The sequence below is a fragment of the Sphaerodactylus townsendi genome, linkage group LG03 (genome assembly GCF_021028975.2).
Source record: "Sphaerodactylus townsendi isolate TG3544 linkage group LG03, MPM_Stown_v2.3, whole genome shotgun sequence".
Classification (NCBI taxonomy): domain Eukaryota; kingdom Metazoa; phylum Chordata; class Lepidosauria; order Squamata; family Sphaerodactylidae; genus Sphaerodactylus; species Sphaerodactylus townsendi.
This window is the reverse complement of record NC_059427.1, coordinates 144,297,996-144,320,555: the sequence shown is the minus strand read 5'-3', so window position 1 is coordinate 144,320,555 and position 22,560 is coordinate 144,297,996. Positions and strand designations below refer to the sequence as shown.

Below are 22,560 nucleotides of genomic sequence, written 5' to 3'. Positions count from 1 at the left end.
CTAAAAAAAAGAAAAGGAATGTAGGTAAGTGTGGGAAGGGGGGAGGGGGTGTGTGCCGCGGGGGGAGTGCCGCAGGGGGGCTGCGGGGGGCGCGGGGGAAAGGGGAGGGGCCAGGGGCACGGGGGAACGCCCCCTTGGCGCTCCGCCGCTGCTTATGACAAGCACACACACACACACACACCCCGAGCTGTCATCCATGCAGGCCCCTTGCTCCCCAGCACAGAGTTTTTGAGTGGTCGGAAGAAAATTCCCTACCAACAGAAAAGCTGGTTAGATCCAACCCAACTGTCTTCCAATAAAAGAGTTTTAAGAAAAGGATCTTGCCAGTCCAAAAAACTCAGCTCAATTTAACCAACAGGTTAGGTTTGTTGTTTAACCTACTGAACAAAACAAAGTTCCAGCCAGAAATAAGAATCAAAATACATTCTAATTTATGAGCCTTAGACGACACAGGCAGGCATTTACAGCTTGTTTTGTTCCACGGGAAAAATCAAAGTCCTTCTCTGTCATTTTGGCAGAACATGCAGAATGGAACTCAACACTCACAGACTGAAGATAACTTACCAACAGACTTGGCTGAATTCGCTCAGAAAAACATGGTTGGAAACTAACCCAAAGGTCCAAGGTAAGGAAGAGAGAACCCAGGGGAACTAAAGCATTTCTCCCACTAGACATGCAGTTTTCATTCTAACAATAAACAGAAGCTTTGGTACAAGAAAAGCTTCCTTCGAGATGATTTGCTAGAACCTGAGAACACGGCATGTCTATGAGCCAGATGGCCACTTTGTACTGAGGATAATGCAGGCTCGGGCTTAACACGTTAATAATTCAGGCAACTTAATTCTGATTTAAGGGTATACAAAGGTGTGACAGGAAGCCGCAATTGGCCTTTTAATGGAAGAGGAGGAGCACTTTGAAATTGTGATATTAGAAACCGGCAGGGGAATCAGGAAGCAGGGAAAATAAGCTTGTGAGAGTTCCTCAGCATTAAGAACAGCTCTGCAGCCCAATCCTTCCATCAAAACAGATCCCAGGAAGAGGGCACTCCAGTTGGGCAGATTTCAAAGCCCTCTCGAAGCGCCCATTAGCAAAATCTTCCTTGGTGCTGATGCAACTCCAAAGCTGCGAAGAAGAACAGCGGGAGACACCCAGAGGGTCAAGTGGAACTCACCTCATGCGAAAATGCAAGGTCAACTTCATTCCGTTGCTGATGTCAAAAACGTGGTTGGGAGGGTACCACAGCTTGGCTTGCGGGTTGTAGAGAGCAAACAGGCTGTAGCAGATGGGGGTGATCCCTGTAGGAGACAAGAAAAGGGCTGGAAAACGGGCACTTTTCATGCTCATCCGATTTGAATCACACTGGGCACAGTTTCCGGAAAGCTACTCTTCAACAGTCAGCCATTTCTTAACAGTTCGTCTCCCAGAAACAGGACTCTTTCCCGTATTTGTATTTTATTTATGGATTTAAAACATTTTTTATACTATTATTGTTTGGGCTTCTATACCGCCCCATCCCCGAAGGGCTCCGGGCTACTACCTTTTATCAGATTAGGGTTCCCAAATCGGGGCACATAAAATAGTAATGCATCAGTACAATTAAAAGCAATGTTAAAACGATAAAATAATTCAATAAAATCTAAACAAAAACACCCGAAACAGGGAGGAGCCCAATACCAGTTATCGGGGGTAGGTCAAACGAATATAAAAAGTTTTAACCTGCTGGTGGAAGATACCAATAGAGGGAGATAGGCCTCCCCGAAGATTGAATTCCAAAGTTTTGGTGCCATGACCGAGAAAGCCCTGTTTTAGGTTGTCACCAGCCTAACTTCAGATGTTGAGGGGAACCAAGGCAGGGCCTCCGTAAACGACCAGACTGAACAGGTAGGTTAATATGGGAGAAGGCAGCCCTCCGGCTGGGACAGCTATCAGATGCTATTAGCCCTGGGTGAAAATCTGTTAAATATGCCATGAAGCCAAAGCAGGATCTTCAGCTAGTGTTAGGTATAGTTAGTTCAGTTTAGTGTAGGTTTAGGATAGTGATACGTTCCTGCATTTAGATTTGTCATTAAGCTAGGCTTCTGTACCAATGTGGCTGTAGTTATATTGAGGGTTAGTTCTTGGGTCATTGTGTTTTTCTGTAGTTTGCTACAGAAAGAGAAAGTTGCCATCTATCCTATCGTTTGTTTATGCTGCTAGGGATGTCTGTTGTTATGAATATTGTTGCTTTATATAATGTCTGACGTTATGATTACTGATGCTTCTGTTGTTATAATGCTATGTTTAAAAGAAGCTGTTTTCTAATGCTGCACCTCTCTAAACCCTCCCTGTGTGGGTTTTTGCGCTGCCTGGCCCTCTCGATGCTAGTCTGTTTATTTGCGTGGCATATTCTTCTTTTAACCCAAGGGAGCATTTAAAAGATAGCCCTCCACACATTCCATCAGAAAAGGGACTGCTCCATAGATGAACAGAGTGTTTCTGGGAGGGAGACTTAAGAACATAAGAGAACCTAAAAAAGAGTCTGCTAGATCAGACTTAACCCTTCCTACTCTCTTACCTTGCCTTAGCTCTGTTTCTTTCTGCATTTCTCATGCCAAAGTTGTGCTTGGAGGAACACTCTCCAAACACTGGAGGCAGCAAAGTTAGATGAGGAAGGGGTAGAGTTTAGACTTCTAAAATCCTAACACACTACACTCTGTCTCAGGGAAAGAGGACAGTGTGGCTGTGAGGCAGAGAAGAAAGGACACAGTTTCCACTGGGGAAAACAATGCAGATTCTCCTTCAGTTGTAGAGAATCCTACTTAAGTGCCACTTTCATCATAACCATTATTGCCTGCCCTGTTAAACATCAAACTTTTTAAAAAGAACACTTATATTGCTCCAGACGGCTATTAGAAAGACTTACCCTTTTGTAAAGTTGTGCCCACCATTTTGTTTCCTGTTCCCGTTGCAGGAAACAAAATGGTGGGCACAACTTTACACAAAAGGCAAGTCTTGCTAATAGCCGTCTGGAACAATATAAATGCTCTTTTTTAAAAGTTTGATGTTTAACAGCGCAGGCAATAATGGTTTTGACAAAAGCGGCACTTAAATAGGATTCTCAAAGGCTAAAAGAGAATCAGAAGGGGGGAAGGAGGTTACTAGGACCCTGTAAAGCATTTAAACCCAAGGAAGGTCCAGAAAAATGTGGCGGATTAATTCACACATCTCCTGACAGCTTTCCATGAGACAGAGTATAGTTAATTAGAAGAAGAAGAGTTTGGATATATACCCCATCTTTCTCTCCTGTAAGGAAACTCGAGGTGGCTTACAAGTTTCTTTCCCTTCCTCTCCCCACAACAGACACCTTGTGAGGCAGATGGGGCTGAGAGAGTTCTGAGAGAACTATAACTACCTCAAGGTCACCCAGCAGGTATGTAGGAGTGCAGAAACACATCTGGTTCCCCAGATGAGCCTCTGCCACTCAGGTGGAGGAGTGGGGAGTCAAGCCCGGTTCTCCAGATTAGAATCCACCTGCTCTTAACCACTACACCACGCTGGCTCTCATACAGTAAATTAATGTCTCATTTTGTTCACTATGTTGACTTGTTATGTCCCCATGAAAAAGGTGGGCTATAAATCATGAAAGCAAGCAAGAATCCTTTGTTAGGCCATTGAGAGCGGCCAGGGGACAGGCGAAAGAGTCAGAGCCCCAGAGGCAGCTTACCAATCTCCTGAGCGACATCGATGCAGATCTCCTCCGCGCACGGCGTCCCCTGGATGTAAGTGCGATACTTCTCCTCTTCCTCCCCACCCTTCCAGTGGAGATGCACCCTCAGCCCTCTGTCAGGTGAAAACCGGCACCCCTCCATGTCCGACTCGCTGTGCTTCACCGCACAGTGGCACAGTGGCATCCTGACCGTGTCTGCGGGGCCCTGGTGGGAAGAACAGAAAAAAAAATCCCTCACAGCAAGGGCACAAAAAGACCTGCAAGAACCAAATGCAATATTCAGCAAGACATCCCCTTTAAAAGGTATGCACATGTGGGGTAAGCACACGCACACGAACACACATCATGAAAAATCAGCAATCGCAGAACACATGATAAACCAACCTGGACACGGAATATTATTTGAAAACACAGAAATTCTGGACCACTCTGACAACCACTACGTCAGACTACACAGAGAAGCCATTGAAATCCACAAGCACATGGACAATTTCAACAGAAAGGAAGAAACCATGAAAATGAACAGAACTTGGCTGCCAGTTTTGAAAAACACTGTAGTCAAGACAGTAACTAATCAGCTCCACACAAACACAGGATGACTATAGACAATAATACAATCAAAGGGAACAAAGGCAAGGCTACTTCTATTCAGATTGCCCTCACCTATTGACCTTGCTATCTTCATTGTTACTCACAGGCTACATCAGGGGTCCCCAAACTACGGCCCGGGGGCCAAATGTGGCCCCCTGAAGGCATTTATCCGGCCCACCAGGCATGGCGGCGATGGCTCCATTCATGTGCAGTGGGGGCTCGAGGGAGAGGAGGAACCGGCCCCAACGGCTGTTGATTGCAATTACATGATGGCACCCCCAAATCTCCATGAATTTTCTGAACCAGAGTTGGAAACCTTACACGTGGCAACTCCTGCTCCGCCCTTCCCTCTCGGCTACTCCATGTGTTGCTCTCAGGCTTTCTGTTCCGCCTCACTCCCATTGGCATCAGCCAGGCTGGCGAATCGCTCGCTGGCTGCTAGGGAGGAAAGAACCCAGGAAGATACCTGATCCTGGGTTAGATGGAATGCTTCATTGGGAAAGTTCTGCTTTTTTTTTTTTTACAGGGGAAGGTATTCCACAGCCTCCCCAACAATATTTGGAGCCCACCCTGAACTTGACATACTTTGGTCACTGTTCTAAAAATAGACCATGACAGAAAGGCTGAAAGGTGAAATCAAACATTTTACAATCATTTGTGCCTAGGAATTTGTTCATAGTTTTTTTTAGTCCGGCCCTCCAACAGTCTGAGGGACAGTGAACTGGCCCCCTGTTTAAAAAGTTTGGGGACCCCTGGGCTACATACTTGATTGTTACTCACTTGCCAGGCCACTTCTATTCAGATGCCCTATTGACCTTTACTCACAGGTATATATACACTTGCTTTCCTTTCCTACTATCAGATCCTCTGAAGATGCCAGCCACAGATGCAGGCGAAATGTCAGGAGAGAATGCTGCTAGAACACGGCCACATAGCCCGGAAACAACACAGCACCCCATCTTCCCTCTGTTGTGGACGTTTCAGTCTGTTTGCTGCTGTCCAGAGGGGTGCCTCTACATAGGACAGCCAGAGTGCTGAAGTGGCTTAGAACTTTGGACTAGGACAGGGGTCTGCAACCTGCGGCTCCGGAGCCGCATGCAGCTCTTTCAGCCTTATACTGCAGCTCTGCGTTGCATGCAGGTTGAAGGGTAGCGTGGGCATGTCCTTCCTGCCCTCCAGAGCAGCGCTGGAAGGAAAGGTGAGTGGAGGGGCCGAACAGGAGGTGGCTCCGTGCTCCGTCGGGCAGAGGGGGTTTCCCTGCCTGGCGCTGCTGCCTCCAGCAGCACAAGAGGCAGCGGCACCGGGCAGGCCTCAGCCACCATCCCCCCTCTGCCCGACTGCCTGCTCCGTCGGGCAGAGGGGGTTTCCCTGCCCGGCACTGCCGCCTCCCGCAGTGTGAGAGGAGGTGGCACTGGGCAGGCCGCAGCTGCCATCCCCCCCTCTGCCCCACGGAGCAGGTGGCTGCCTGCTCCATCGGGCAGAGGGGGTTTCCCTGCCCAGCGCCTCCGCCTCCCAATGCTGGAAGGAAAGGTGAGCGGAGGGGCTGATCCAGAGGCGGCTCCATGCAGAGCTGCCTCTCTGGCTCGGTAGATCTTCGGGGCCATGGAAAACGGGTCCAAATGACTCTTTGGGTGGTAAAGGTTGCTGACCCCTGCTCTGATGTAAGGAAGCTTTGCCTCTCAATTCTTCGAGATCGCATCACCCCATATGTCCCTACACGGCCTCTTCGTTCAGTGGAGGCCAATTTACTGGTGGTCCCTGGCCCCTCAATGACGCGGTTGGCCTCCACACGGGCCAGGGCCTTTATGGCTCTGGCCCTGGCCTGGTGGAACGCTCTCCCACCAGCTGTCTGGGCCCTGCGGGATCTCGGTGAATTCCGCAGGGCCTGTAAGACGGAGCTGTTCCGCCGGGCCTTTGGAGGGACCGGCCGCTGATGGTGCCCCCCCCCTTTTTCTTGGCTCTTACATCTGGGCCTTATACTATCTGATGGGACTCGCCGTTCCTCCCTTTGGGAAAGGATTTAATAATAGGTAGCCAGGCGCCACTCACACTTATAATTGTATTAGTTAGTCTTCCGCTGCTTTTATAGGTTTTAACTAATTTATAATGGTTTTATGACTGTATTTTATCATATGCTGTACACCACCCGGAGCCCTTCGGGGATAGGGCGGTATAAAAGCCCAAAGTAAGTAAGTAAGTAAGTAAGTAAGTAAGTAAGTAAGTAAGTAAGTAAGTAAGTGTGTGTGTGTGTGTGTGTGTGTGTGTGTGTGTGTGTGTGTGAGTGAATGAATGAATGAATGAATGAATGAATGAATGAATGAATGAATGAATGAATGAATTCCAAAAGGTGCAGAAGTTGCAGGCAGAATTTCAGAGGTGTCTATGCAAATGCACGCCTAGACAGAAATCCATCAATTGAGAGCCAGTGTGGTGGTGTGGGTACAGTGGATAACTAGGACCCTGGGTTGCCCAGGTTCACATCCCAACCTCTGCCCTGGAAGCTCACAGAGGGATCTAGCAGCTGTTACAAGATCTCAGCTTGGCCTACCTCACACGGTTGTTGTGAGAAAACTGAGGAGGGCAGAACAACATGCTAAAGACGCTTTGAGTCCCAACGGCGGGGAGAACAGTAGAATGCAAATAAATGCAAATACATACCGTATATACTCGCATATAAGTCGAATTTTTCAGCACATTTTTTTATGCTGAAAAAGCCCCCCTCAACTTATACGCGAGTGAGGAGTATTTTAAAAAATATTTTTAGGATTTTTACTTTGTTGGCCGCCAGGGGGTGCAGTTTTTAGGCAAGTGGCACCAAAATTTCAGGGATTTTTCAAGGGATTCTCCTGATGATACCACCCAAGTCTGGTAAAGTTTGGTTCAGGGGGGTCCAAAGTTACGGACCCCCAAAAGGGGTGCCCCCGTCCCCCATTGTTTCCAATGGGAGTTAATAGTAGATGGGGCTACATTTTGAGGGTCCATAACTCTGGACCCCTTGAACCAAATTTCACTAAACCTGGTTGGTACCTACGGGGGAGGGCGGTTTATAAACCCAATAATAATAATAATAATAATAATAATAATAATAATAATAATAATAATAATAATAATAATAATAATAATAACAACAACAACAACAACAACAACAACAACAACAATAACAATAACAACAATAATAACAACTCTGGGACTTTAGAATACAAACAGACAGACACCTGGCACACAACACCCCAGACATAACAGTGATAGAGAAAAAACATGTTTGGATCATAGATGTTGCTGTGCCAGTTGACAGCAGGGTAGAGGACAAAGAGCTGGAAAAGATCACAAAATACAAGGACCTACAAATTGAAGTTGAACGATTGTGGCAGAAAAGAACAACAGTAATCCCACTAGTAGTCGGTGCTCTAGGAGGAATCCCAAGAAATCTTGAAAAACATCTGGAAAGCCTAAACTTGGACAGAACATCAGTCCACCTGCTGCAGAAAGCAGCACTTCTAGGAACTGCACACATTCTACGCAAATACCTCTAATATCCTAGGTCCTTGGGAAGGACTCGATATTCAGAGATGAATTCCAGACACTTGTGCTGTGTTGTTATGTGTATAATAATAATAATAATAATAATAATAATCTCTTGCTGATACCAGCCAGGTTTGGTGATGTTTGGTTTAGGGGGTCCAAAGACTTATACACGAGTATATACGATAAGTGCGATGGGCGAGAATTTTACTTCAAGAAGGTATCAAGGTTTCAGGATTACTCAGGAAGCATCAAAAGGTACAGCTGTTTCACAGGGCAATCCTTTTAAAAATCCTTTATTTAATCAATTTTTCTTAGAATATTGCACAATTAGACAAATATTTAAAAAGAACACTCAGTGATAAATAAAAGTAAAAAGAGAAGCAGCAAAAAAATTCCCACAACGAATAAAAAAGATTAAGAAGATGACCCACTGTGTATAAATTACAGACAATAACATCTAAACTACAATAATGAAACAAAAGATAAAAAAGAAGAGCTAATGAACTCTGCTGACTTCCCCTTAGTCTCCACTCATTAAGTTATTTTAACTCACTTAAACGTAAAACACATATAATGTGCCTTACCCCTATTAACCTATATTAACTTGTCATAATAAAAAAAATGCTTATAACAAGATATCCTTACATAACAAACATGCATTACTTTATATGTACTTAAACATTATATCTTTGTTTGAGATACATTACCCACGGGTCCCATTTTGATTTATAAGTCTTAATTATTGTTCCATCTCTGGGACTGGTATTGGGAGTGCTGCTAGATTCTATTGGCTAGGGCTGAATCCTCCACTTTGTGCACCTCGCAGTGCAATCCTTAATGGAGTTAATCAACAGATTCAAGGGGTCTGCACTCTAGACCAGAGAAGCTTTTTGTAGGATCGGACTGTTAACCTGCCGGAACAAAAACAACCAGGAATCTCGTAGCACCTTAAAAACAAACAGTTTGCTCCCACGCCAAATGTGTCTGGACTACAGCCTTGCTTCTTTGGAGGCAAGGAAAGAGGCAAGGAACGAGAGCCTTTGGAGGCAAGGAATGAGATCCTCAAGGTTCGGTCAACTTAAGCAGACGTGCGACAAAAGCAAACAACAGAACGGCAAGACCCATAAAATTCCGGGGAAAGTGTAAAATCCTGATCGAACGAAGAAAAATACAGTGACTATATGCCCGTGGTGGCGAACCTTTGGCACTCCAGATGTTATGGACTACAATTCCCATCAGCCACTGCCAGCATGGCCAATTGTGGGGGCTGATGGGAATTGTAGTCCATAACATCTGGAGTGCCAAAGGTTCGCCACCACTACTATACGCTAAGGCAGCTAACACCTGTTATGGGTGCGGCCTTCCAGGTTTTTGCCAAGCGTGGCTAATACGCATAATGAGTAAGACAGGCTAGGACTTTATTTTTTAAAACTCAAACTCCACCGACTTTTGGAAGGATGGCAAGGAATGTAAAAAAACATGTTCTTTTAGCCTGAACATGCACGGGCAATACGAGCACGCTGAGATATTTCTCATCGACACCACGCTCCTGCGACCAAAATTCTAAAAGTTACTGTTCTACAAACCCCACATTTTCTTCCCGTCCTTGAAGATTCTGAGGTTGAGAAGTGGTCGGCAAGCGACGACCATCTCTCTTGTTTTCCCCTCAAAAAAAATCAGCCTTCCTCTACATCAAAAGACAACTTGTTTCCCCTTTGACTCGAAAGGGAATTAATCCACAGCCTAGTGATTTGGCTTTAAGGAATAAAGCATTCAAGTTGCAGGAAAAGAGATTCCACCTAAACATTAGGAAGAACTTCCTGACTGTCAGGGCTGCGTGACAGTGGAATTCACTGCCTTGGAGAGTGGTGGAGTCGCCTTCTTTGGAGGTTTTTAAACACAGGCTGGATGAACGTATGTCGGGAGTGCTTTGATTGTGTGTTCCTGCATAGCAGGGGAGTTGGACTGGATGGCCCCTGAGGTCTCTTCCAACTCTAGGATTCTTGGCTCATATTCAACCAACCACTAGCAAAAGAACGCTAGTTTTTCCTACACTCCCTGTAGTCCATTCTGACCCCTGGAAAGGGTATTGTTTGGACCACGAGACCTGTGCAAACTGCCATTGGGGGGGGGGGGGGGATCAGGTGCCACAGTGAGAAGGGGTGAAAAGAGACGAAGACCCCACCAATTATTCTTCCACCAGTCCAAGGAGGTCAACAGGGGCTGCTGATGGCAAGGGAGAGGGAGAGGAAGAACGTTAGAATACGTTTGAAGGAGAAAAGGAGTTTGGATTTATATCCCCCCTTTCTCTCCTGTAAGGAGACTCATAGCGGCTTATAATCTCCTTTCCCTCCCCCCCCCCCACCCCCTCACCACAAACACCCTGTGAGGTGGGTGGGGCTGAGAGAGCTCCGAAGAACTGTGACTCACCCAAGGTCACTCAGCTGGTGTGTCCTCTGAAGATGCCAGCCACAGATGCAGGCGAAACGTCAGGAGAAAATGCTACTGGAACACAGTCATACAACCCGGAAAACCCACAACACCCTAGTGATTCCGGCCGTGAAAGCCCTCGACAATTTTAGTTTCCTCACTGTCTCCTTCCCCTAAGTTCTAGCAAATTGCGTTGAAAGGTTTCACCTCTATATTGCTCACCATGCTATTGAACTGAATGAAATGGTTAGGAGCAGCAGTGGCGAAGAGCAGGTGAACTCTGCAGTGGCCAAGAGCAGGTGCACTCTGATCTGGAGGAACCGGGTTTGATTCCCAGCTCTGCCGCTTGAGCTGTGGAGGCTTATCTGGGGAATTCAGATTAGCCTGTACACTCCCACACACGCCAGCTGGGTGACCTTGGGCTAGTCACAGCTTCTCGGAGATCTCTCAGCCCCACCCACCTCACAGGGTGTTTGTTGTGAGGGGGGAAGGGCAAGGAGATTGTCAGCCCCTTTGAGTCTCCTTACAGGAGAGAAAGGGGGGATATAAATCCAAACTCTTCTTCTTCTTCTTCTTAGATAGGTCATCTTGGGGTTTGGGGTGAGGTGTCATCACTACGCTGAAGACTGAAAATGAACACACTGAGAACACCTCCAAGGGTAGTGTATTTCTAACAGGCAACAGCCCCAACCAAGAAGACCCCTTTCTCTGGTCTTTAGTGGCCTTCCTTCAAATATCAAGTCTTGGGAGACAGATCTCTGGATCAAGTTCTTATGCCAGCTTGCCGCCCTTCATAATCTTGGACCTGGAAGCTTTTAAGTACAGCGGTTCTCAACCTTCCTAATGCCGCAACCCTTTAATACAGTTCCTCATGTTGTGGTGACCCCCAACCATATAATTATTTGTGTCTCGGTTCCTAAGACCATTGGAAATATGTGTTGCTGCTTTTGAGCAAATTCATCATTGAGGGGGAAAAACCAGGATGAAAACAGGCATATGGTTTGAATGACAAGAATCTTAAAATGCTCAGAATGGGAAACCTGTTTTTTTGTTGGCAGCACGAAATTCAGAAGAACCAAAACAAATAGTACCTGAAATGGAATGCATTATACTTATTTGCCACCTCAGTTTATAAATGATGTGTAGTTTGCTTTTTTATCAATTATGGCTGAACTACCCTAAACTGTTGCTTTTACAGCTTTTGATCAAGGAAAGCGAGTTCTGGATCCAGAGAAGAAGAAGAAGGGGGAGGAGGAGTTTGGATTTATCCTCCCCCCCTTCTTTCCTGTAAGGAGACTCAAAGGGGCTTACAATCTCCTTTTCCTTCCCCCCCCCCCCAAACAAACATCCTGTGAGGTGGGTGGGGCTGAGAGAGCTCCAAAGAACTGTGACTCGCCCAAGGTCACCCAGCTGGCGGGTGTGGGAGTGCACAGGCTAATCTGGTTCACCAGATGAGCCTCCACAGCTCGAGTGGCAGAGCGGGGAATCAAACTCGGTTCCCCAGATTAGAGTGCACCTGCTCTTAGTCACTGCGCCACTACACCAAGCCTGAATTCTCCAGCTAGGATGACTTCAACTGTGGCTGCCGTGCTTAGGGTCACATGATGAGAAGGCAAGAAGAGTCCTTGGAAAAACACTCATGCCAGGGAAAGTGGAAGGCCACAGGAAAAGGGGAAGACCCGGAATGGGAGGGATGGACTCAAGTCAAGGAAGCCACGGCCTTCAGCTTGCAAGACCTGGGCAAGGCTGTTAGCAATAAGCCATTTGGGAGGACAATCAGTCACAGGGCCACGATCAGCCAGAAGCAATTTGACGGCACTTAACACACTCACACACACACACATCAAGGAAAGTGCCACAAAGCTGCGCTCATCGAATTCTAAGAGCTTCCAACAGGAGATAAAGCATCCACTCGTCGGGATTGGTGATTCCACGATGCTTGCCAGATACTTCTTATTAATATCCCACGTAAGCACAGTGAGTGCTGCATATTCCAAATCGGTACCGGGAGTCCACGGAGACCAACAGGAGACTTCCACAGCTTCTAACGGACAGAAGTTTTTAGTTCAAACGACGGGGCTTCAAAAACAGTCTGAACCGGGCAGAGAATGTTAAGAGATTCGCCACAACTGATTATTTTTAAACAGCTACCTTCAATCATTTGTTTGTTTGCACATACATCTCAATCCCACCCACACCCCAATCGGATTTAAGGGGTGAACAATACAGGAATCAAATTGCAAGGATGTAATTTATAAATCAAATTTTAAAAGACTGAAATACTCAAGCTACACATGTAAAGGCCCTCAAGTTTTTTTGCTCCGTACAAAAGTATTCACAAGGTTACTGGGATTGATATTCCTGGGGTTGATATTCCTGTATCCTACTATGCAATCTTTGCATCATTTAATGCGTCATGCTAATAGTTTTGATTTGCTTCTGTTGTTTTTAGGCTCTGGATTGGTTCTACAACCTGAATCCTACAGTTTTGTTTACTGAATATCCCATCCTGCCAATTGCATTGACTCATTCCGTGTAATCTGCATGGTGAGAAAGACAGGAATATTAATAACAGGAATAGATAAATTAAAAACACGGTTCTCTAGATTAGAGTGCACCTGCTCTTAACCACTACACCACACTGGCTCTCAACCAGCTGATGAGCAAGGTGCAGCTGAAAGTAGATACTCCGAGCAACAAACTTAAACCTGGTTGTGGTGGGTTTTCCGGGCTGTGCCAACCTGCTTATCCATCAACGAGGCCGTGTCCAGTTTTCCGGCTCTTCACTTGATCTGCTGTGGAAGTAACCCCATCCAAAGCAGCTAAATCAAGTCAAACATTTGCCTTCCCCATCATTACCAGCTTCCCTCTGTCTACTCTACGTAAAGCTTCAGTTTGTTTTCCCTGAGCCTCTTGACCACAGCTCAGAGACACCTGAGCAAGAGCTTCACTGCTGCTTTTGCCTACTTGGATAATGAGATGTTAAGCTCGGTGACATCAGCATACAGGTGACAGGTCACTTCGAAGCTCCTGAGGATCTCAGCCAATGGTCTGACAAAGAGATTAAAGAGTACTGAGGATAAAATGGACCCTTGGGGTGCGCCACACTTCAGGCCACAAGCGGTTGATTTGGCCTTGCCTACAAGTAGCTCTTTATTTCCTGCGAAGAAGAATCATAGAGTTGGAAGAGACCCCAAGGAAGGGCCATCAAGTGCAACCCCCTGCAATGCAGGAACACGTAATCAGAGCACTCCTGACAGATGAGCAAAAACCCGGGGGGGGGGGTCCCTTTTATAATCGGTCCACCAAAATACTATGGCTAAACATATCAAATGCTACTGGTAGGTCTAATAATATTAGCAGTAATGCACCATCCTTATCCAAGGGCTGATGATCGCTCACAGCTCCCGTTCCGTATCCTGGCCTGAAGCCAGAGAAGGGGCAGTTGTTTTATCCAGAAATGCCAGCACAACCCACTCAGTATGTGGAGATCAGATACAGACTGGTTATTTCAAACACCCCTTTTATCCAAGGCTTTCTTGAAAAGGAGTATAATCAGAACCTTCCAGCTACAAAAGCAACATTCTTTGGAAAGAGAAGGACAGATGAATAATCTTCCCCAAAGATTTTACCACCTTCATGATTTTAATACCCAGGATGGACAAAAATACATTATATAGCAGCAGCGGAGGAGGAGGAGGGAGGGAGGGAGGGAGGGAGGGGGGAGGGGGAGGAGTTTGATTTGTATCCCCCCTTTCTGTTCTGTAAGGAGACTCCTTCCCCTTCCCCCCTCACAACAAACACCCTGTGAGGTGGGTGGGGCTGAGAGCTCTGAAGAACTGTGACTAGCCCAAGGTCCCCCAGCAGGAATGTGGAAACACTTCTGGTTCCCCAGATAAGCCTCCACAGCTCAAGTGGCAGAGCAGGGAATCAAACCCAGTTCTCCAGATTAGAGTGCACCTGCTCTTAACCACGATACCACACTGGCTCTCAGCGTGGACTTCAATACATACTTATTCACGCTTTTTATAACCACCCTAAGGATCTCAGCTGTCAACAGATCACTTTTTAAAGTTGATGTTTCTAAAGTTTCTACAATCAGCTTTTCAGATAAAATGAATAACTGACCACATACGTGACTTCCTTCCTTGAACCTACCCGCCCGCAACTGGTTTCTAACTCGAGCCGTACAATCCTATGCAGAATTACCCAGAAATAAGCCCCACTGAGTTCAACAGGGTTTACTCCCAAGAAAGCAGAAGACAGAGAAATTATGACATTGATCTGGTGCGTAAGAAAAGGACAACAAAACCTTTACTGTCTATTAGGTGCTATTTTTATACATATATCTAGTCGCCTCCTCCTAATCATATCCATATTTTTAAAAATACCAAAAACCAGATCTTTCTATTATTTAGTATCTTCTCACAAGTAATTCCTGACACTAATAAAGAACTGTCTGAAGAAGAGTGATATTTACAAATTTAGACAAAAGAGAAAACTCCTAAATTGTTCCAAAAAGTACTACCAAAGGAAAAAAAACTCATCATACTCCCAGAAAGGGTTACTATCATAGCCAATTTATCCATATCTGGAGGATACCATATACATTTGGAATGCAATGGCGATCTTTATGCTTTTAAGCTGAAGATTACTTATAATCACTGTTCCTTTGTCCTCTCTGACCAGTAGAAAGTCTCACATAATTATAAACAAACTGGCAGAGAATATTTAAAACAAAACAACAATACAGTGGAATCTCGGTTTTCATTGCCTTCGGTTTTCATCGGTTTCGGTTTTCATCGATTTTTTCAGTGAAAAATTTGTCTCTGTTTTCATCTATTTGCCTCGGTTTTCATCAATTTGCAGTAAGGTGTAGGGGTTTGTGGAGAAAAATCACCCGGACAAAGCTGTTTCAGGCCATGTCTGCAACTTGTTTAATGACAATGTCTTGCCCGATTTCAGACAAATCTTAAAGAGGCATCAGAAACAGACCTCTTTGGACAGCTTTCTGGTGCGACACTGATCCACTGGCTCTGAAGCTGGTCCTAGGGTTATTGTTTGTTACTGTTTTCAGCATTAAACACTATGTTTATTTACCAAAAATGTGTTTTTTGTATGTTTTTGGGAGTGCCTAGAACTGATTAATTGGTTTTACATTGATTCCTATGGAAAAGTTAGTTTTCATCGGTTTTGGTTTTCATTGATTCTTATTGGACGGATTACCAACGAAAACCGAGGTTCCACTGTATTCAAACAGCAGAGGGGAATGATCCAAAGCCACACAGAGACATGCAACTGAACTCTGTCAGAAACAGGGTTTAGCACTGCCTTCCTTTGGGGGAGTTCAAAGCAACAGACACCCCCCTTTTATCTTCACAACAGCCCTGAAGGTAGGGAGAGAAAGAGTGACCCTAGGTCATCCAGTGAGCTTTATGGCTGAGGGCAGAAATGAATTTGAGTCTTTCAGGTCCCCAAACTGCAACCCAATACCATGATCAATCAATCACTCAATCAATCAATCAATCAATCAATCAATCAATCATTACTGCAATCACAGGCTAGCATAAAGTAAATATAATGATACTAAAAGGAAACAGTAAATATATATCTAAAAAGCAAACCTACTGGTAAAAGGAAATTGGGAACACAGTAACAGAAGGTGGGACCCCCGTGTAAACTGAAGTGACGGTTGTGGTGGGTTTTGGTAGCGGTCGTGGTCTGGTAGATCTTGTTCCTAATGTTTCGCCTGCATCTGTGGCTGGCATCTTCAGAGGTGTACATGCAGCCCGGAAAACCCACCACAACCAATTGAATCCGGCCGTGAAAGCCTTCAACAATACATTGAAGTGACAGTGTTTGGGAATATATTAGGTTGAGCTATTCTAAATTAGAATAATATTTTAGAGTGTCATTTTAAAGAGCTTATCTGATTTTATGTCTTTTTGAACCAGATGATGGAAATCACCCTGAGCCATTTAGGAAAGGACAGTGAATACATCCATTAAACCAATAAATAAATAAGGTATGGGAACATCAAGGTAATAGGATGAAAGCATAAACACTAAAGGAGCAGAAAAGCTTAGGAACTATAAAAAAGGGGGCAGGCAAGGGGGGAACAATAAAACGTGTAAACTGAAGGCTGCAGCAATCAAATAATTAAGCCTGCTTTACAGCAGAGCATCCTGCGATGGACTGCAGAAGTCTAGAGGGAGCATCATTCAGTTCCCAATTGCTTGAAGAAGAGGAAGAAGGAAGAGGAGTTTGGATTTATGTCCCCCCTTTTTCTCCTGTAGGAAACTCAAAGAGCCTTACAAACTCCTTTCCCTTCCCCTTCCCCACAACAAACATCCTGTGAGGTGGGTGGGGCTGAGAGTGCTCCGAAGAGCTGTGACTCACCCAAGGTCACCCAGCTGGTGTATGTTGGAGTGCACAAGGTAATCTGGTTCCCCAGACAAGCCTCCACAGCTCAAGTGGCAGAGCAGGGAATCAAACCTGGTTCTCCAGATTAGAGCTCTCAACATGAAGCATGACTGAATCCTCCACTAGCTGTCCTTATTCTCCTTTAACTGACTTTTTTCCAGAAATATTTCGACACTCAGCATTTTATAAAACCCTGATTCACATAACCTTTCAATGAGACTGAGCAACAGCCCTGACATGGCCCTGTTGATGGATAAGCAGGTTGACGCTGTTGCTCCAAGTGTCAACCTACGTAATCCTTTTTCCCACTGCAAAAGAAGCGCTTCAGGGTTCTTAGCGAGCACCACTGGAATTTTTACTACAAGTATCCAAGAGACCTTTAAGCTAACTGGGCCGGTCCCTACTACCTGTGATCGCCCAATATTGGCTCAGTGAAGTCATTTATATTTATTTACATTATTTACAGTCCAACTTTCTCATCAGGATTCCTGGACAACTGCATAAGGACAGTCAACAGAATCGATCAGAGGGTACCTTCCAATAAACAATGCAACGAAGAGTGAGAGCTCGTGCTATGCCAGCCGACCCAGACATCCAAAATAGCATCTGCTCGGCACATTTTTATCCCTTCCTCCAAAACAATAGTATGATGGCACTCCATTTCTTCTTCACAACCACCCTGCGAGGTAGATTAGCCTGACAGAGAAACGCATCAGCATCGCTGTCCCCCGGGACAGTAATTAAACTTTGTATGTGAAATGTGTTCTTTTCGTACAAAAGTATTTTGTGTTGACACGCTCATCACGGAGAGAGATTCTCTTTGAGTCCTCTTTTCAAGCACCCCTAACAGGAGCATCTTTCTGGATCCTGTCACTATTTGAACGGGTTACCATTTGGATGTATTACTTGTGCGCAGCCAGACTTTACAAACTACCAGGTCACGAAAGGAAGTGTGCCCTTTGAATGTGCTCCTTGTGAGCAAAGAGATTTACTGCTTGTGAGTGACAAGATTTTGTTCTACTGTACTGCTCACGTGCAAGGAGATCTGGACAGGTCTGAAGCTAGATGCCGCAATTTATTTTGTATAATCACACACATCTCCAATTATTCACATTTGTTCTACTTCTATATATTCCAAGAGTACATTAGCATCTTTGGTAAGGGTGCCTTTTGAATTTTTAAAATATATGTAGGGATTTTGGGCACGTCCTTCCCCTCCGTCTTTCCTGAGAGAGAGAAAGCAGCGGGCACAAAGGGACTCCAAGTATCGAAAGGTCTGACTGGTAAACTGCTCCTGAAAATGGAAGCTTCATTTCTAGGTTTCAACCGTCCTTGTATGAATTTGCCAGCTGCGGCTGCTGTTTGTGTGGATTGTGATCTTTTGGCTTGTTGTCGCTGCTGCTTTAAGAGAAAAAAAAATATCTGCTGTTGTTTTAGGGACTGCAGTTTGTTTTTCTTGTTTCGAGCCAGATTCTTTTTATTTTAGTTATTTATCTGTTTAAAATATTTCTCTGCTGGGCTCTCCCCGAAACGTTTTCAAGGACCCGGGAGAAGGGGGGGGGGGGGGTTTCCTGAATTTAAATGGTTGGGCCACTTAAAAAAAAACCACACAACAACCCTATAAAATATTTTATAAATCTTTAAACATTATTTTAAAAAAATATTTAAACGCTATTTTAAAAAAATATTTAAACGCTATTTTAAAACATACATTAAAATAGGAATTGGACCTCTTGTGTCCTTCTACTGACTTGGACTGAAAAGAGGCGAGGGGGGGGGGGGAGAACGGCACAAATCGATCAGCCTGCCAATCAATCAATCTGTCAATCAACCAATGGTCGGGTTTAACCCTTTCGCCTCCTCCCCAGCCCTTCTGCCCTCCGCCCCGCGGCCACTTTCGCCCTCCCCTAAACAGCCCCGCCCCCGCGGCGCCCCCCGCCCCCGTGCGCGGCCTACCTGGCGGGCTGGGCGTGGAGGGCAGGAGGCAGCCCCCTCCGCATCGAGGCCTCCCCGCCGTCTGCCTCAGGGAGCGCGACCCCAGCCCCCTCAGCCCGAGAGGCCGCTTCCCATTGGCTCCCTGAGACGCCGCCGCCAATTGGCCCGCTGGGGCGCTTCGTCATCGGGCGAAGGGAGAAGGGGCGTGGCGAGGAGGCCGGAAGAGGGGATTGGTTCTCGTGAGGGCTGCGCGCGCAGCCAGGCTGGGAACGTGCCCTGTCCCTCCGCCTTCTCTCAAAGAGTGGTTGCCAACCTCCCGATGTGGGCGGTGTTTCTCCTGGAATGGCAAGATGCTTTTTGACTTCATGGATCAGTGGATGGGAAAAGGTGAGATCGGACTCTCGACAGAACCACCTTGGAGGTTGCCAACCTCAAGGGGAAAAAAAAAAGCTGTACTGTATGTAATTGGCACAAAAGGAGCACCAAAAAAGGCTGCTATATATTACATTCACAATAAATCATATAAAAACATTATACAAAATATTTTCTCATTACAGTTGCATCAACTCGAACACTTCAATTACATAAGGGGTAGCATCTATGAAATGACGTCCAAGGGGAGATTTGCACTACTTGTTTATAATCTGGCTTGCACTTCTCATGTGCAGAGGCTCAAAAAGTATTTATACATCTTACCACCAGTTTCTAAAAACCATTACTTCGCTTTTCCTTCTATCTTCAGGCAGTGGCATACCTGCCATTGGGCAAAATGGGCACTTGCCCAGGGGCGCTCCCTTGTGGAGGGCGCCAAAAATGGAGGCTCGTCATTTAAAAGAAATTAGTGTTCTTTCCGCTTTTGGCCTGCAGGGAGTGCAGTTTTTAGGCTAGCACACCAAAATTTCAGGAATTTTTCGGGAGACTCTCCTGATGATATTACCCAGGTTTGATGAGGTTTGGTTCAGGGAGTCCAAAGTTATGGACACCCAAAGGGAGTGCCCCCATCCCCCATTGTTTCCATAGGAGATAGGGGCTACACCTTTGAGATCCATAACTTTGGACTCCCCAAACCAAACGTCACCAAACCTGGGTGGTATCATTCAGGATAGTCTCCTAAAGATACCCTGAAAGTTTGGTGCTGCTAGCTTAACAATTGCACCCCTGACAGCAGGCACCCCCTACATTTCCCCAGATTCTCCTTTTAAATCCACCCCCTTCCTGCCAATGCTTATTTTCTTTCTCACTTTTATTCTCTCAATGCCTAATAAAGGTTATTATTATTATTATTAAATCCACTCTGGCATGGATTTAAAGGGAGAATCTGAGGTCCCCAGTTTAAACATTGAAAGTGATGCTGTTTCAGGGTGAGGAGAATCCACCCCAAAATAGCATCACTTTCAATGTTGTTTAAACTGGGGACCCTAAAATCCAATTGCAAAGTGCACTGAAAGTGACTTGAAAATGCATTATTCTGCATGTGAGAAAGCGCGCTTGGCCTCACTTCCAAAACACCTTCAGAAGGTGATTTTGCATCAGTTCAGTAAGCATAATTGTGGACCTGCTGCTCTACGAAAGTGATAAAAAGAAGGAAAGTCTACAGTTAACTTTAACATACGCTGATCTTTTTCGTGAAAGTATTTATATCCCATGTTTTGGCCTTTAAGGTTAACCAGCGTTCAGAAATGTCATCAAGAAAAGAGTGGACTGTGTTAAGACATTAGTATTGAAATCAAAATTTTGTCTGATTCTGAGTGATAGTATCGGAGTGTGTTTATCTTCTTCTGATTAAGTACATTTAATATTTACACACTGATTTGTACCGTTAAAATATTGTACTGCCATGAGTCCTCCAGAACAGCTTGCAATACAAACACGTCCCACAAATTGCATGCAGAACGATGACTCTTATTGATTGATTGATTGATTGATTGTTTGGACTTTTATACCGCCCCATCCCCAAAGGGCTCTGGGCGGTGTACAGTATAAAATATTAATATAGGTAAATAACTAAAACCTTTAAAACAGCAATAGCAACAGTAATAACAGTAATAGAGGCGTCCGGCCAACCCCATATTTTAAAAATTCTCCCTGGAGGAGGAGGACGAGTCCCAAGATGACAGGCCCGGATGTAAAGAGCCAACTAGGGGCACCATTTCAGCGGCTGGTCCCTCCAAAGGCCCGGCGGAACAACTCCGTCTTACAGGCCCTGCGGAACTCACTGAGGTCCCGCAGGGCCCTAACAGCCGGAGGAAGAGTGTTCCACCAGGCCGGGGCCAGAGCCATAAAAGCCCTGGCCCGTGTGGAGGCCAGCCACATCATTGAGGGGCCAGGGACCACTAGTAAATTGGCCTCCACAGAATGGAGAGGCCGTGCAGGCCGTGCCCCTTGAACCAGTAGATCCAACAGTCTTCTTGTTTTCAGTCCAACCCACCCTGACCACCTTGGTGCTGCTGCCTTGTGGTTGGTTCTCAGAGAGAGAGGGGCACTCCAGCCTCCTCCTTGGTGCTTTTTTTTTAAGCTGAGAGAGGATCCCTCTCTTGGCTTTAAAAAAAAAAGTTCTGAGGCTGGAACATCCCTTTGCCAGCTTCCCCTCATCCCCAGTATGCCTCCCTGCCAATGAATCGCAGGATCCAAGGGCAGAGCAAGCTCTACCAGCCTCCCCCCATCCCCAGCACACCTCCCTGCCCATGGATCACAGTGTAGGTGCAGAAGGCATATAAAGGATATACTTTGTTATATGCAAAAGTTTTCTTCTTGTCCCTCCATTACTTTCTTTCTGTAATGGGGAGTTGGCAACCATAATGCAGCTGACCAAAGAAAACATGCAGGCCTGAAAGTCTATTCTCTTTCTGTCACTAGGCAAGCTTGATAGTTCAGCAGAATGCCCTTTGTCCAGAGTTATACAGAATGTGCAGATTCAACTGTTTTAAGGTCTTAGATGCCTTGAATTTGCCCTTCTTCTGGAGACAGAAGAGAGAAACATGAAAATGTTTAGGCTCTTTTCCTAGGAAGAAGGACAACAAAAGGCAATAGAGATAGGATAAACAGGTCCTAGTTCATCTTGCGTCAAAGGATCAGATGCTCCCATCTTCCAATAAGGGTCTTAGAATACTCAAATGTTTTAGGGAAAGGGAAAATCTCCACCTTTCTTTATGATTGATTGATGATGATGAACTTTGGGGTGTATTCTTTTTACTGCTATTCTGATGTAACCTATAAAAGTAAGAACACACTGTCATCTTGTGTGGCTCCCCTGATGCTGTTTGCCGATTTGTTGGCGTGAATAAAATATTTAACAGATTTTACTCCTTTGTCGGCTTAAGCTTTTTGGCTTAAATATTTTGAACCCGTTACCCTGCTGTAACAACAGGGTTAGGGTTAGTGTCATACGGGAAAACAAATGAAAGCCATTTGGAAGTTCCTTTTGGGGTCCTTTTATTTTATCTTAATGTTTTTTTTCTCAGCAGTAATAAAACATTTTGAAAGCATTTTGAAAATGTCAAAAAAAAAATTATTTCCCCTGTGTGGCATGAACCATCCCTGTGTTCAGATTCGTGAGTTGGGGCATGTTCTATAATGTGATGGGGACGTTGACTTCAAAATGACCTGGTGGAAAAAAATCATTGTTTGGTCGTGGTGGGGGAGGGTGGCCGCCCAGGGGGGTGGGGGCGCCAAACTCAGGTTTTGCCCAGGGCTCCAGTTTGCCTGGGTACGCCACTGCTCTGCCACCAGATAAGTCTTTGCCTTGGTCTTGGGGGGCGGGGGAGCTTGGCTGTTGGGGTGGTGTCAGACCCCGGGTCTGGAAATAAGAGAAACTGAAGATTTGGTCTATAGTCTTTATTTGGCAGCTGAAGGTAAGCATCAGCAAAGACGATTCTGAAGAAGCCATACAAACACTCCCGGCCGGCATCCCCCAGCTGCTGGCTCACTCTACCCTCTGTGAAATAGGTAGG

General features: G+C 45.5%; 1 protein-coding gene across 1 annotated transcript in view; it reads right to left on the bottom strand.

Moving 5' to 3' along the window:
* TYK2 (tyrosine kinase 2) overlaps positions 1 to 18,764 on the bottom strand; it is a 93,298-nt gene extending 74,534 nt beyond the window's left edge. Inside the window, exons 1-3 of the mRNA XM_048487458.1 lie at positions 18,632 to 18,764; positions 3,704 to 3,911; positions 1,172 to 1,295 (exon numbers count right to left, since the gene is read on the bottom strand). Coding sequence (XP_048343415.1) covers positions 1,172 to 1,295; positions 3,704 to 3,890 — 311 coding nt within the window. The 5' untranslated portion in view covers positions 3,891 to 3,911; positions 18,632 to 18,764. The remainder of the gene's footprint in view (positions 1 to 1,171; positions 1,296 to 3,703; positions 3,912 to 18,631) is intronic.
* Positions 18,765 to 22,560: the final 3,796 nt, after the last annotated feature.